Source organism: Lindgomyces ingoldianus (assembly GCF_010093535.1).
Source record: "Lindgomyces ingoldianus strain ATCC 200398 unplaced genomic scaffold BDR25scaffold_64, whole genome shotgun sequence".
In the NCBI taxonomy this organism is placed as follows: domain Eukaryota; kingdom Fungi; phylum Ascomycota; class Dothideomycetes; order Pleosporales; family Lindgomycetaceae; genus Lindgomyces; species Lindgomyces ingoldianus.
In genome coordinates, this window is record NW_022985225.1 from 233,545 (window position 1) to 249,033 (window position 15,489).

The window sequence follows — 15,489 nt, forward strand, 5'->3', positions numbered from 1 at the left end:
ATAACGTACTTCACAGGCGAGTTGCTTACACACCTAAGTTACTTACTTTTACTAAGACTCTACTAAACTACTCTTTCTACACTAATGCATTCCTAATAACACTACTTAAATGTGCTAAAAGAATATTAAATATAGCTTATACTTTAAGCTTTTAAATAAAATATAAAACTCTTAAAGAAACATACTGCAGCTATATATAAAGTCCTTTAAAAGATAATAAATAACTATAGCACTACAAAAAGCCTACCAACAGATCCTGCAAGCAGGCTTAAAATTAGCATTAAAGGCGTAAGCGCTAGGGGCCAACCATTCTTAGTATGGCTGCGGAACACCGGCGAGATGGTGGTTTTTAGGATGAACACTCTGGTGGACATGTTGGAGAACCTCGATATACACGATCCTTCACACCGTACGAGGAGATGGATTCACCACTCAGCGTGGACACATCGGCGAGCGTCTTATACAACGGATGTGCTGGAGATGTTAGCAAAAAGGCGCGGACAGGCTAAGAACGACGAGACTAATAAAGACGAAGGTGCTTAAACGGCGTGTCTGTATATCCCATGCACTACGGCTATCAAGCTTTCGGTTCGCAGTCAATCAGAAGCTGGGTTTGAGTTTCAATAAGGCTCTGAGCAAATCACAGCGAGAGCTGATGCCAAGATTTTGCCAGAGATAAACTGTCCTCTCATGGTTGTGAAACATCCGGATATAAGCCGCTATCTTAGCAATGCGCCCACCATACAAAAACCTATACAAAACGCATTGTATGTATGAAATTGGTATCGGAGAGGTCGAATAGATATATTTTGAGCTGCAAAATTGTATACAGAGCCTGTATATACAGGAAATCTTAGTGTTAAGCGCTCATGGCGCGCTTCGGCTTATATCCGGCATGTTTAGCGACCATGAGAGGCTGTCCAAGAAAAAAAAATTTTGTCCCGTGCCAGACTCGAACTGGCGGCCTGTGAAGGATATCAGTATTTCACTATGGCAGGGGTTACTTTGATATTTCTAGAAGCTTACCTTGGGATATCTGCTCTGAGAGCAGTCACAGAATTCTATGAGACCCACGTGATAACCAACTACACCAACGAGACGTCTTAGTTGTCTTGATGACTGTTTTGTGTGGTTAAAGTCTAATATACGTTGTAAAAAGAAAAAGCCCTCTTGTGGCTCAGACTTCAGCCGCCAGGCAGCAGCAGGTATCTCTAGGAACCAGCGCAGGCACCCACCCCGCGTCGCACACACGTGGTTCAGCACGCCCCCATTCGCCAATACCGTGGTTTATCGCTTGGCGCACACTCTCGCGTAACGCACACTTTTCAGACTAGAACACCCCATCACTTTTAAGACTATAGAACTGCACACATAAAATATTTTAACCTAATCTTTTGCAGCAGCAATCTTAGAGGCTTATAGTATGAATTAGCAACGATAAAATAGGTGCGATATCGCTCTGGCTGCTTGACCCTGCGGCCACATCGCTAGAGCGTGGTCGCAGGCACCTCCTCAATAATTGGCGATATATCTGCATCAACCCTCCCAGGTTCCTTGGGGGGCTTGGGAGCCTTTCTCTTACCATTTTTTAAGTGATTTAATATGGTACTTAAGCAGATTCTTAGACTGGCGAGCTATCTTAACTTTCTTGCGCGCAGCGACTTTTTGTTGATGCTCTTGCAATCGAACTTCCTTCTCGATGGGCATCCAGTATCGATTCTCTGCGCAAATATGTTGACCCTACTTTTCAGTATACCCTATACTTTGATCTTCTGCAGCGAAAAATTGAGTAATGCAAGGTAGTGGCTCAGAATACACACAATATGGACGAGAGAGGCTTCCTGTGACGGGTTAGACCCCGATGGTCACTCGGTGGAACCTTCGGATATCGTCGGCACGCCATCACATACCGACATACCCACAACAGGCAACTATCGCGACGTGCCCCACGACAAGCAACCATCGTGACATGCCTAGGCCAGACAATCCTTGTATAGTGGCATTCAGTCTGGTCACGGGAGAGACTCAGTCAGGAACATAAATACGGCGCTTATCACAGAGTTAGTTCACTATCGAATACAATCTTGTTACCTTGCACCTGCACCCTGTGCGTAGCCCATTACACTTCCCTCATTGAGAGACTGGCAAAGATGTGGACGATATCTCCTCGGCACCTCAATAAAGAGGGGGGACATCAAGCAGAAGCTCTAGGATGCTAATCACGAGTATATGAGGACGATAACCTGTATGCGCGCTGACGGAACGTCTCTTACTCCTGCATTGATCTATCAAGTGATTCCTAGCAGCGAACAAGACACCCCGCTACGGGATTTTGACCCTAATAAGCATTAGACCTTCTTTACTTCGTCACCATTTAGACGGTCTAATAACGAGATAGGCCTACCATGGCTAGAACAGGTATTCGATTGGAAGACGAAAGCGGTGGGCGCCAGAGAGAGGCGGGAGCAGAAGGAGGCTGAGGAAAAGGTGTAACGGCGCAGGCAAGACAATGGGTCCGAATGCGGTATGAATCCACTCAGAGGCATATGGAAGTGCGTGGGGACTCAGAGACCTGGGAATACCAATGACACCTATAGGCCTTGTACGTAGGATATCAGAAAACTACCGAGCTAGCTACGGGGGCGAGGTGCGACTAAATACATGAGGGAATAGGGGTAACAGCAGGGGGCCGGGCAGAGTCGAGTCAGGGTCGAGCCAGGGTCGGAGCCGATACGGAGACCCTTCGGATAGGTTCCGGGCGACCCGAGATGGAACGATTCATGAGAATCGTTACAAAAGGCAGTTCAACAGAAAAAGGATAAGCAGGCCTAGCGTAAAGAGCTGGATAGGAAGGAGAAGGCTCCCATGCCCGAGGAGAGGCGTTGGCTGAGACTAGTAGCGAAGGAAGCTTAATTACAAGAGCAGCAACAAAAAGTCGCTGCGCGCAAGGAAGTTAAGATAGCTCGCCAGTCTAAGAAGCTCCTTTAAGGACTATATTAAATTACTTAAAAATGGTAAGAGGAAGGCTCCTAAACTCCCTAAGGAACCTGGGAGGGTTGATGCAGATATATCGCCAATTACCGAGGAGGTGCCTGTAACCAGGCTCTCGTGGCATGGCCGCAAGGTCAAGCAGCCAGAGCGATATCGCACCTATTTTATTGTTGCTAATTTATACTATAAGCCTCTAAAATTGCTGCTGCAAAAAATTAGATTAAAATATTATATATATGCTGTTCTATAGTCTTAAAAGTAATAGGGTGTTCTAGTTTAAAAAGTGTGCGTTACGTGAGAGTAAGCGCTAAGCGATTTGTTGTGTGCGAAATTTGCTGTTGTCGTGTGCGAAATTTGCTGGATTCTTGGCAATGCCAAGTAACCACTTTTCCCTCACAAATCTCATAGAGATTCAGGTAACTGCACATATCGCTCTATATAAAGTAATATAACATAAGATATTATTTAGAGTCTACTTCTACTACTTTTTTATATGTATGTAAGTTATGCCTAGTCTAATTACACTACTTATATTACTTTTAACTTAGCTTACTTTTTTTAGCGCGCACTTATGTCTTTAGCTTCTTCCTATTACTACACGCTCTAAACTCCTTTAAAGTAGTTAAATAAGCTTTATTCTTAACTATTAAAGTTTTTTTTACTTAAATTTACTTTTTTTTATGTAATCTATATTATATAGCAGCCTTATTTACTGCTTAAAGCTTTGTAATCTTCTTTTACACTAACACTAGCTTATGTGTAATAATTACTGCCCTTTTTAAAACTTTCTTAAAGGCCTTTACTATAGACATTAGTAAGCTATCTACATACTTTTAAATTTTTAGCTTTATAAGTATTAATTATAACCTAAATTTAAAAGTATTACTTAAGGTTTATAACTACTAGGGCTTATTATTAATAAGTAGTAGTAGTAATAAAGTACATAACTAAATATTAAAGGCTATTTTAACTTATTTTAAGTTAAATAAGACTAAACTAGCGCCTTAAAACTCTTTTTAGATATTACTAAAAGTAATTACTACATTATAAGCATGTATAAAGCATAGTAAGAACTTAAGTTTTATAATATAAGTAATCTAGTTACACATAAGATTTTTAGCTTAGCACTTATACACTTTTTTTAAAGAGGTAAAATAACCTATATTAAAAAGCTATAAAAAGTGTAATAAGTGTAAAAGCATATAAATAGTAATAATTTTATTCTTCTTATAGTACTACTAGAAATTAAGTAAGTTATAGCTTTTATAGCTATTAATAATAAAAAGCTAATAAGCGCTTATAACTTTTTTTTATATACTTATTAAAGTGCTTTAACTACTATAGCCTAAGCTTATTTATTATCTAGCTGTTTTTAAAGACTATAATAACCTAGTTCTAAAGCAGATTCTTCTTTTTATACTAGGCAAAGAAGTAATAGCAGCCTTTAAAAATAATAAAAAGTAAAATAGCCTACTTTATTATATTAATGCTTTAAATAACTATTATCTACTTTTTATTACTTTACTATATTACCTTTAGCTATTTTTATTTTTTTAAAGCTATAACAACTGCTCTAGTTAATATCTAGCTTATTATAAAGCTTAACTTATTAAAGTTATACATGTTTTTATTTTAAATACTATACTTAGCTTTTATATTAGCTACTAGATAAAACTAGCTTTAAATAACTTTTAAATTTTTATAAAGCGCTTTTTTATAATTATACTTATAATTAAACTTTATTATAAACTTAAAGCAGTGCTTAACTTACATACTAGGCTAGTTTAAGCTAAGCTAGCCTAGATTACGCTCTGCGTGTAAGAAATTAGCTATATTAGCTATAGCTATAAGCTTAAAAAAATCTGTGTATAATAAGCTTAAGTATATACTTAATAACTATTTTTTTAAGCTTAGTTAGATTTCTTAATTTAGGCTAGCATTCTACTTATAAAGGCTGTCTAGCGCGTTAATTACTTAGTGTTATGTAAAAGATATTATAAATAGCTACAGTGTGTTATAAAAAAAGTTTTAAGTCTTATTTAAAAGCTTAAAAAGTAAGCTGTATCTAATATTCTTTAGAAGATTTAATCTAGTGTTGTTGTTAAGGCATTATGTAGATAGGTAGAGTGTGGTAGGGGCTTAGCAAAAGTAGCTGGCTAACCTGTGTAGCCAGCCAACCTGTTAGGTATGTTATATAGTGTAAGATATATAATTAGTATTACTTTTATTATAAAGTAGCAAAGCTACTTAGTTTATATAATAATAAACTAAACTTTAATTATAACCTTCTATAACAGTTAAGATCTAAACTATATACATAGAGTTGCGCATTATTAAGTGCTGTTAAGCGCTCTCTAACAGCAATTCCTTACTGCGCGTAATAGCGCTTACTTGCGCTTAAACGTTCTTTACGTATTAAACAATGCATTTAGCTGTGCATTAGTCTAGTAGCTCTGTCTATTCCTTGTCTGTTAGGTCACGTGTTCTTTTAGCTGGAATGATTAGAGAATTCCAGCCTTGTTTGTTCAAACAGTGGAGCTTCTGTAGTAGGTAGCTTACAATCCAATCGTGGGTTGTAACAGCTAACTACTCCCTGTATAAAATTTTATAAATATAGGCCTCTAAGGTATAAAGTTAATCTATACATTTTCTAGTAAAAGATCTAAGTTAATGTACTTTTAAATATGCTTTTTACTTATTTTTATTTTAATATAACTAAACTAAGGCTTTTAGTTAATGTACTTCACAGGCGAGTTGCCTACACACCTAAGTTGCTTACTTTTACTAAGACCCTACTAAACTACTTTTTTTACACTAATGCATTCCTAACAACACTACTTAGACACGCTAAAAGAACGTAAGATATAGTTTACACTCTAAACTTTTAAATAAGACATAAAACTCTTAAAGAAACATGCTATAGCTATGTATAAAGTTCTATAAATAATAATAAATAACTATAGCACTAGACAACCTTTACAAGCTAATTCTACAGCTAACTTATAAAGGCTATGTAATAAAAATAAGCAGGTAATTGTTAAGACTATACTTAAGCTATATGCGCAAAGATTTTCCTCTTAGATAGCATTTATAGCTAATATAGCTAATTCTTTGCGTGCTAAGTAAAATCTAGGCTATATTAGCATAAACTAGCCTAGTACATTTATAAAGTGTTATTTAAAGCTTAAAGTAAAGTTTTAAGCGCAAGTATAGTTAATAGATGTTTAGCTTATTATAAAGCCTATCTTACTAAAGTTGTACGTGTTATTATTTTAGATGCTATGCTTAGCTTTAATATTCTCTATAAGGCTAAACCTGCCCTAAATTACTCTAGGACTCTTGTAGAAAGCTCTCTTATAGTTATACTTACACTTAAATGTTACTTTAAGCTCTAAATAACGCTTTACAAACATACTAGGCTAGTTTATGCTAACATAGCCTAGATTTTGCTTAGCGCGCAAAGAATTAGCTATATTAGCTATAAATGCTATCTAAGAGGAAAATTCTCACGCATATAGCTTAAGTATAGTCTTAATAATTACCTACTTGTTTTTATTATATAGCCTTTATAAGTTAGCTATAGAATTAGCTTGTAAAGGTTATCTAGCGCTGTAGTTATTTATTATTATTTATAAGACCCTGTACGTAGCTATAGCACGTTTCTTTAAAAGTTTTATGTCTTATTTAAAAGTTTAAAGTGTAAACTATATCTTACATTCTTTTAGCGCATCTAAGTAGTGTTGTTAGGAATGCATTAGTGTAGGAAGAGTAGTTTAGTAGGGTCTTAGTAAAAGTAAGCAACTTAGGTGTGTGAGCAACTTGCCTGTGAAGTACGTTACTGTTTTTAGTAAGCTATATAAAAACATTAATAGCTAAAGTTATCTTAGAGTATGTTAATAAAGTAAAAAGTTGCTTATATAAATTAAGTAAGTCTTCTATTTATTAAATAGTCTTAGTTTAGTAGGCTGCGCCTAGTAAACTATACTTAGTATAGATAGAAAGTTATTGTTTAGTTACTTAGGCTTAGCTAGTAAGTAAGCTGTAATTAGTATATATTAAAGTTTATAGAGCCTCTATTAGCTAAATGCAAAAGCTTAATCTGTAGTGGTAACTATAGTACTAGTTAGAAGCGTAACTCTAGGCCTATCACTCTTACATAAGCTAAGAAGGGGTTATAGAGTAGGCAAGTTAACTAGGTATTAAGATCTAAACAAGGTAAGTTAAACTAGTGTAGTATAAGGTCTAAGGAGCTTAAGAGAGCTCTAGCCTGACTATATACTGTACAAGAAAGGAGCTGGTCCTGATGAGTGAATAGCGCAGTACATGGGTATGGTATCGCGTGAGACACGTGCGACAATTCCGACTCCCTGATCTAGTCCCTGATCTAGTGGGTTGGCTGCAGCGGAACGGCGTTTTGTGAAGAAGAAGAACGCTCCTGCGCCTATCAAGCCGAGGAAGACGAGGGCTCCCGTAACCGCGCCGCCAATGATCGGTGCACTGCTAGGTTTGGCTAGTGTGGTATTAGTTTCTGCGAAGCTTTTAGAATGGCAGTGAAAAGCTTTGGGGTGTTGGAACGCACGTTTTGGGGGCGCAGCGGACGAAGACACCGCACTCGATGAGAATGTCGCAAACGAGGATAATGCACTCGAAGAGCGCGAACAAACGACGAACTTATACTTGACGTCTTCGAAACAGAAGAGAGTGCGATGGACCCACTATCCGTCAAGACAGGAAGCGTGAAGAGCGCCAAGTCCAATCCTTTTGGGAGATTTACCGCTGACACGAAGGATACTAGATCCCAAGGGCTCTCCATTACAGTTAATGTATTTGCTGGGAACTTGTCAGCAGCAGATTCAAAGACTAGATTAGTAATACAGTACGTGACGCTATATCACGATTAAAGGGCGACTTGGACCATATGACTCCTTTATGGTGGGCCGCCTACAAAGGTTACCCGGAGGTAGACAAGGTGCTCGTCGATACGGGCAAGGTCAAACTCGACGAGAAGGACGGATATCTTGTGACTCCATTTTACTGGGCTGCCCAAAATGGCCACGACGCTGTCGTTGATTTACTGCTACAGAATGGCAAGGTCGATGTCAACGTGAAGGATAAGATGCGTCGCACATCGCTATCCTTGGCCGCCAGGAATGGGGAAGAAGCTTTGGTTCAGTGTGTCCAACCGTTAGTACACCTAATAGTACAGTACTGCAGTACACTGATTTTGATCACGTACGTACGTACAGGGCATCTACTCAGTATACTGTACTATACATGAGGCTGCTGTACTAACCGTTTACGGTAGTTATATAGGATTTTTGGTGGTTTTGGGCGGTTGAAGGCAGGTTGCTGAGGGCCAGGGGGCTCGTGTTCGGAGATTAATGCGGAGAATGCCGTTATTGCCTGTTTTGTTAGCAATCTTCTAACAAATTCAGCAACTATGCCATCTACGTTATTCTTTTGCCCATTATGATGTCCCAATTCCTATCCCAATCAACAACGCAGTCAACAATAGAGGCTCTTCAACTGCAGAAGAATTAGTTACGTAACAACACTGTTACTAGTAAGCTAACTAAGCTTACAGAGTACATTAAAACAGTAAGATCAACAACAGTAGATCTCACAAGGGGTATCACAACCTCCTAATTGGGTATAGTCTTTAGCTTCAGCGCAATAACTTCATAATACTTCAATATACTTCAGTTACTGTATCCTAACCGTACACTGACGTCATCTCCTCCGTACAGTTAGTTAGTAACAGCCTCCTCTTCCGTAACTGTACTATACAGCCTCCAAAAGGCTCCGTAACTAACGGTTGGACACACTGCTTTGGTTAAGCGGCTGCTGGAGACGGGCAAAGCCGACTTAACCGGGAAGGATAGGTTAAGCCGAACACCACTAGCGTGGGCCATCGCGAAAAAGCACGAGGGAGTGGTGAAGCTACTACAGTCCTATAATTCTTCATAGTTGGTTCTTCGAACGAACAGACTTATCCCAACCTTATCCCATCCACGCTATTGGCTAGTCTCCGATACTACACAACTCTATTGGTCGCAGATTTTAAATGATCATTTGGGCTGACTTTGATGGGATGAGGAATTATCCTTGCTTGAAGAAATGCAGTCTTCAAACTAGAGTCAAGCACAATTATGCGAATGTTTCGAGGTAGACTGAGTCAGCACCATTCTCTAACCTCTCCTACAGTTAGCAAACGAATTTTCGCCTTTCCCATGAGGGTCAGCCCCCCCTTCTAACCAAATCCCGGGCGGTAAGTTGTTCTGGCCCTCCCACCTCCCTTAATGTGCCACCTCAAAGTGTCGAAACCATATGTAGGATATACCGACGGGTCTTATGTAGCGAAGGGAGCTATGGATGCGCAACAGACGTCTCAATAGACGTTGGAGACTACCATGAAGAGCACCAAGCACTAAGAGACTACTACTACTGTCTATAATGCGGGCCATCAAGTATCCTGTTAGAATCAACGTCGAAATAGGCAAGGGCTATGACAACTTTAAGTGTGGCCTGATGATGAGCTAATACCCCTTATCGACCATGTCAATGTTGCCTGTGGGTTCCACGTTGGGTGTGTACTGAATTGCTATAGCAAGCTTTCTTCTTCAACGCAGAACTGACAGCTGCAGTGACCTGTTGATTATGCAGCAGACTGTCCTGACCTGCAAAAAAATAACATCGCCGTCAGAGCACATGCTGGCCTACCGGATATATAAGGTTTCAGCCAACGCGAGATCAAGATGACACCTGAAGAATTAACCGCCGCAGTTCGGTACCAGGTTGGGGATCTGGAGGCATTCTGGGACACTGAGGGTATGCCGCTACACCACGTTAAGCATCACAGAACACTATACATCATGATGTACAGAAACAAGAATATTTGCAGGGCTGTATATCAGGGTGTGCCGAAGGGGTCGAGAGTATTTGGACTCGCTGGGACTGTTTAAGAGGAAGTTGCGAAGGAGTTAGGCTTGCCTTTCACGGCGGAGATCTACAGCGATGTGAAGTATAACGCTGACAAGACCCTGGTTATTGACCGGCAGAAGAAGTGAGCTTCCTGAATATACATAAGAGAGAAGCGGTTAATCCATTGCTGCAGGCTATGGCAACCAAACGATATAAAGAAGCACGTGCGAGCCCAGATCGAGAATGCGTCCGTCACTGCCGTCACTGGTGAAGAGTTTCAGCTACCACTAGGCGATTATCCTATCTCGCTTTGTTGCCATTCCGACTCCCCCGGTGCAGTAGCAATCGTCACAGCAGCACGGGAGATTGTCGATGAATTCAACACCAAGTACTTCCTAAAATCGTAAAAGCTAGCGTTTTCACCCCACTTCACTTCCTATACCTTCCTTTCTATGCACTTGTGCACAAAAGCACTCCCGCCTTTTCTCAAAACCAGGTCGCATTAGTGGCCCCTGCTTGAAAGTTCCTTATATTCAGAGCGGACTTGGTCTTATTCACTTCTCCTTTACTACTCACGCTTTCTCGACAGCGTAGGCAGATTCGTCCATTCTCCTCTCTTGTCCCGAGTCTCATCGTTTACACAACCACTCTCTTCTGGCTTTTCATTTGACTCGGCCTTGAATCGCTGAATACTGCTGCGCTTGTGTTCTGGTTTTCGAGCTCCTGTTGCTCACTAATCTCCATATTTCAGGGCGAGGAGCCAGGAGCGGACTAGAGCGCTGGAAACTGGATTCGAAGGTAGATATGTTTCCACCCTAAATTGGAAAATCACGTCCAATGATATTGGAGCGCTTGCAGCTGCCCAATCCCCCAGAGGAGGACTTCGATCAACATCTCCCATAAACATCGCAATAGCATTGCGTCAGCTCGGGGCAACTACACTTGTCAGCTTCTAGATCCTGGCTCACAACACTCAAAACTCACTACACAGGATCCTGCCCGAATATAACATGCCAAAGATACTCAAAAACCCTTCCACTCGTATCGTCATCCAATTCAGTCCTTATCAGCCAATCCAAATATCTCTGATAATCCTCTATTGGCCTTTTCAAAACCTGCTCTCTCGATACCGCAAACTGGCTACAACAAGGCGTAGCTAGAATATTTGGCACATCTTCATTCCCAAATAACTCTCGCCACGCCTTTGGCATTGCAGCCTCGATCGTCCGATGGGTTTCTGGCGGGTCACGGAACGATTGCACCTCTGCCGGACACCCTGGATCCCAAATACAGCGTAGGTTCGCATATCCATTGCGCTGAATGAAGTTGATGTTTAGAGACCGCAAGGCTTCGACGTTGTCGTGGTTGACTGCATCGGTGTGCCAGGCGCGAGGGAATCCGTCGCGGTGAGCGTGGAGGAATACGATGGTTGATGGGAGAGTATCGTAGTTGGTCACGAGGTAGGTTAGGTAGGGGTTTGCTTCGTTGCCTTTATTGATGGAGGTGTGGAGGGAGGTGTTGGTGGAGTCGACGGTGTAGATGGCATTTTGCCAGTCGGGAAGTTGCGAGGATACCCAGGATGTGTCTTCAATTGCGATCTTGCCCATCACGACGATGCGATCTGGGAGGGGAGAGGTCGAGTCTTTATGAGTGGGTGTTGGTTCGAAGTTCCTGGAGACTTCGTCAATTGTATATCCTCCAATCACTTTCTGCGTAACCCTACTCTGCTGTGGTCGCGGATACCTCCGTCATCGTTGGCAGAACTTCGCCTGATACCTCAACCGCCTCGCTAGCATCCCCATCTTTTACGACTCGATATTGTGGAGGCTCCTCAGCCTCGTAATGAGAAGGCCGTCCGACTTTTGTCGAGTACGCCTGCGTACTAAAGTAATTGAATTGGAGTCTGAAAAGAAAGAACGCCGTGACGATAAATGCGGCAACAGCCGCCCATTCCATTTGCCTCCGGGTCCGCATAATTCAGAACAGCTGCTGGATGTGGACTTAACGATGGAGCGACTTTAGAGACGAAAATCGACATGGGTGATTGTCCCTCTATGGCTGATATATAGATTTCTCGCCCATGTCTACGCAGCTGCACACTTGTACCCGGCTTCAACCAGCATGAAACAAGTGCGGCATAGCGTCTATTTTCAGAACGCCGCACTTCTCTCTCAGTGGCTATCCGAACTTCAAGACATGAAAGGGTGCGGCGTAGTCGCTAAGCGCCTCACCACCGCGGCGCTTGCTTTACCAGTAGCCAACCATGTCGACCGCCAAGAGCCTCATCATGCCTTCATTTTTTAATCTGCACACCTTCACAGGTGTTTTGGCCACACTCCCTGGAAATCATTTCGGGGCTACCACACACGAGTTCGGATGACTGCACTGGCGTCCACATCATCCAGACGACCTCTTAGATTCATCAGTCATCGCAACCGCTAGCTTGTTTGAACTTTAGGGGAATGTAGTATACGTACTTTCTGGGGCCATTAGAGAGTGATCGGTGCAGGCAGCGAAATTTGATACTGAAAAGCCATTACCTCTGCCCCTTTGTACTTGCCGCCCGCGTTATCGCGTCGTATGATAGACATGTACTGATAGAGCGCTTCAAGAGTGCTACGCCGCACTTGCTCGCCATCGTGTTCGTTTAATGTTTACTCCAACCTCTCCTCCGTCCACACTGCCCTCCTCCCTGTCCTCCTCCAAGATGCATGCGATGATATTCTAGTCAGACTGCATCTGAAGGTTTCTGCCTTAGTATTCTTCTTTTTGCCTTTTCCGACTTTAATGCCTACGCCATGTATCCCAATCTCATACTTACACGCTGCTTGCTACTCTGGACCTTTACCTCATCCACAGTAGCAGCTTGTCTCCAAAAGCCCCTCTCTTTTGCCATTCAAGATTTGGAGCTCGCAAACAAAGCGAACGTCAGGGGTATATCGTTAGGTATAGGGTCGCCGCTTCAGAACATCTCCATACTCGCTAGCGCGTAAGTAACGCTCTCTGCTATTTCTAACAGTCTTTCCGGGGACTTACGTAAACTTAGCGATTATAATGAAACTTACATCTATGGACCCAATGGCTATTGCGAGTCGGGCTTCTCAACAACTGCCTGCATGACCTTCCGCGGAGGGGCATACAGCCTGGACAATTCTTCCACCAAAATTACTGCCACAACTAGATTTCAGAGCGACAGAATCGATGCGCAATGGATGAAAGATACATGTCATCTCCAATCCAATATATCGCTGGAAAATTTCGCATTCGGAATTCCCAACAAAGACCTCAATCAAGCCTACGTCAGTCAAGCTCAGTTAGGTCTCGGTCGCAACTCCTCCCTCCTCAATACTCTAAAGAAGGCCGAGCGCATTAGCTCTCGAGCCTATTCCATCTTCTGGGGTCTGGCGAGCGGCCCAGTAAACCAGCAAACGCCGGGTTCTCTCATTCTTGGCGGCTTCGACCAATCCCTCGCAGGAAACGGAGAGAACTTTACAGCGGCTCTGAACTACAAGTCAAATTGTTCCACCGGTATGCTCGTTACAATCAACGACATGTCCCTAAATTGGCCTAACGGATCGGATATGAGTATTTTCATGGGCTCCCAGAGTTCTGTAATTCAAGCGTGCATTGCACCACATTTCGCGGGGCTGATGACGATGCCGTTCGATTATTGGAACAATATGAGAGCCTTAATAGGAGGCACATATCTAGGTGATGCAATGAGGAGTAAAGGGTTTAATTTTTTCACGGTACTGTTTGAACCTGATGGCGTGTATGTTATATCTCTCCATTTCGTTCCCTACATCAGCCTTCGCTCGCTAATAAACCAAATAACAGCTACTACGGCGACCTCACGATCTCCCTCCAAAACGGTATCTCAATCCGCATCCCTAATACGCAACTCGTCGTCCCGGAACCCCTTATCAACCAGACAACAGGTGCGGTCGTGCAAAACACATCTGTTCGCAACATCCCCATCAACCCTATCCAGAATATCAATGAAAACGATCTCCCGGTTATCGGTCGCCTGTTCTTTAGTAGCGCGATGGTGCTTGTGAATCATGATAGTCAGGAATTTACGCTCTGGCAGGCGGATGGAAAAGGGGGTGGAGAGAGGGCGCAGCTGAGGGTCGTTGATGAAAGTGGTGGTATTGGAGATGTTTTCTGTTATGGGAATGGGAGTTTAAATGGGAACTCTACGGGTATGCCGAGTTCGATGGTGCCTAGTGCAACCTCTGCACCGGCTTTGGTTTCGCATTCCACGGCGCGTTTGTCAGGTGGTGCGGTTGGAGGTATCGTTATCGGTGTTATTGTTGCCTTGGCGGTTATCAGTGGAATTTGTTTCTTCCTCTTCCGAAAGAGGCAGAGGCACAGAGCAGAAGCGGAGGGAAAGCATACTGAAGCGGCAACTATAGAGGGCATGAAGCCACCTACACCGCCCTATCACAGCCATCCGAATTTTCGACATCATCCAGCGGAGATGCCGACGGGAGATGATGAAAAGGTGGAGCTGGAACAGAGGGTGACGGAATTGGTTGATCCGGTCGAGTTGGACTCGTGGGAGTTGCGGAGGTAGCTTGGAGGACTGGACCTTGCTTAAGATGTTACGCTCTTGTTTTATTATTACTCTAGTTATTTACTCTTCAGAAGGAAGAACAGACTATGCATATTAGCTCCGAAATCTAGTTGTTACAGCGGACTGTTAGCTGGTGAAGGGAAAAAACCAATCACTAATTGCTTAGAAGCATTTTAGGTATAAAACACTATAGTATTTTACTAGGCAAAACATACTATAACGCATTTATATAATGTTTTTTAGAGATTTAAGGAGTAAAGGGTTATTTTATGTACCTGTGTAACTGCCTTTTATCGCAACTGCCTTTACTATAGCGTTGTACAATAATTGTAGATACTTACTGCCACCACTACTTTTCTACATCTACTACTACTACAGTAGTAGCAGTAATAACAACAGTAACAATAGTAAGAATAGTAGTAATAGTAATAGCAGCAGCAGCAGTAGTAGTAGTAATAATAATAAAACTACTACAACAGTTTATAAATAATCTGTAAAAGCAAAGCTTGCTTAGAGCAATAGTTAGTACATTAAGGTAGGTTATTTAGGTTAAAGAATAGTTGTAGCATAATGCTTAGCAAATTAGTATCAGACAGGTAATAGACATATAATAACAATATTTAACTATAGCATATAACTAATTACAGCCTGTAACTAAGCGTAGCTAATACTAATCTCTAACACACTAATATAGCTAATGCTAATCTCTAACACACTAATATAGCTAATGCTAATCCCTAACACACTAATATAACTAAAAAAGAAGAATAAACATAACTAACTATAATTTAAATATGTTTTATATAACATATACTAGAGTAAACTACGTGTAAATTAATATAAAAATGTATGTATATTAAGTATACATTATTTTAAAAAAAATTATAAGAAATATATAAAGTAATAAAAAATAGTGTTACTAAAGTTTATTTAAAAATATTATAACTAACTAGTGTGTTTTAAAAAAAAGATTTTATTTAACTTTATATTTTATAAATTTA

The 15,489-nt window shown here is 41.4% G+C and overlaps 6 protein-coding genes across 6 annotated transcripts; 4 read left to right on the forward strand and 2 right to left on the reverse strand.

The window, feature by feature from the left end:
* Positions 1 to 339: 339 nt before the first annotated feature.
* On the forward strand, positions 340 to 1,315 carry BDR25DRAFT_363245 (uncharacterized protein; the record flags this gene model as incomplete). Its single annotated transcript, XM_033696714.1, has 6 exons — positions 340 to 471; positions 530 to 617; positions 647 to 771; positions 803 to 918; positions 951 to 1,100; positions 1,189 to 1,315. 6 exons carry the CDS (start codon positions 340 to 342, stop codon positions 1,313 to 1,315), a joined length of 738 nt encoding a protein of 245 aa, XP_033539882.1.
* Positions 1,316 to 7,114: 5,799 nt separating this feature from the next.
* Positions 7,115 to 7,804, reverse strand: BDR25DRAFT_320339 (uncharacterized protein; the record flags this gene model as incomplete). The annotated part of the gene is made up of 4 exons (XM_033691894.1): positions 7,115 to 7,152; positions 7,271 to 7,501; positions 7,571 to 7,675; positions 7,708 to 7,804. 4 exons carry the CDS (start codon positions 7,802 to 7,804, stop codon positions 7,115 to 7,117), a joined length of 471 nt encoding a protein of 156 aa, XP_033539883.1.
* Positions 7,805 to 7,909: 105 nt separating this feature from the next.
* Positions 7,910 to 8,958, forward strand: BDR25DRAFT_246667 (ankyrin; the record flags this gene model as incomplete). Its single annotated transcript, XM_033685936.1, has 2 exons — positions 7,910 to 8,167; positions 8,830 to 8,958. The coding sequence occupies 2 exons, from the start codon at positions 7,910 to 7,912 to the stop codon at positions 8,956 to 8,958; spliced, it is 387 nt and encodes a 128-aa protein (XP_033539884.1).
* A 486-nt stretch (positions 8,959 to 9,444) lies between these two features.
* Positions 9,445 to 10,736, forward strand: BDR25DRAFT_397378 (uncharacterized protein; the record flags this gene model as incomplete). The annotated part of the gene is made up of 8 exons (XM_033698503.1): positions 9,445 to 9,477; positions 9,528 to 9,577; positions 9,636 to 9,689; positions 9,731 to 9,906; positions 9,955 to 10,054; positions 10,106 to 10,315; positions 10,384 to 10,408; positions 10,450 to 10,736. 8 exons carry the CDS (start codon positions 9,445 to 9,447, stop codon positions 10,504 to 10,506), a joined length of 705 nt encoding a protein of 234 aa, XP_033539885.1. The 3' UTR covers positions 10,507 to 10,736.
* On the reverse strand, positions 10,389 to 11,935 carry BDR25DRAFT_385214 (uncharacterized protein). The gene is made up of 3 exons (XM_033697918.1): positions 11,636 to 11,935; positions 10,897 to 11,583; positions 10,389 to 10,848 (listed from the first exon to the last, which is right to left on the reverse strand). The coding sequence occupies exons 1-3, from the start codon at positions 11,884 to 11,886 to the stop codon at positions 10,800 to 10,802; spliced, it is 987 nt and encodes a 328-aa protein (XP_033539886.1). The 5' UTR covers positions 11,887 to 11,935; the 3' UTR covers positions 10,389 to 10,799.
* A 772-nt stretch (positions 11,936 to 12,707) lies between these two features.
* BDR25DRAFT_385225 (uncharacterized protein) lies at positions 12,708 to 14,488 on the forward strand (the record flags this gene model as incomplete). The annotated part of the gene is made up of 3 exons (XM_033697919.1): positions 12,708 to 12,901; positions 12,959 to 13,684; positions 13,750 to 14,488. The coding sequence occupies 3 exons, from the start codon at positions 12,711 to 12,713 to the stop codon at positions 14,486 to 14,488; spliced, it is 1,656 nt and encodes a 551-aa protein (XP_033539887.1).
* Positions 14,489 to 15,489: the final 1,001 nt, after the last annotated feature.

Excerpts from the sequence above, each read along its gene's own strand:
- BDR25DRAFT_385214 (XM_033697918.1), bottom strand. The coding sequence starts at position 11,886 with ATGCGGACCCGGAGGCAAATGGAATGGGCGGCTGTTGCCGCATTTATC. Across the intron at positions 11,584-11,635 it reads GTATCCGCGACCACAGCAGA|GAACTTCGAACCAACACCCA; the intron begins GTAGGGTTACGC and ends CGAAGTCTCCAG. Across the intron at positions 10,849-10,896 it reads TTCGGGCAGGATCCTGTGTA|TTGCCCCGAGCTGACGCAAT; the intron begins GTGAGTTTTGAG and ends TGACAAGTGTAG.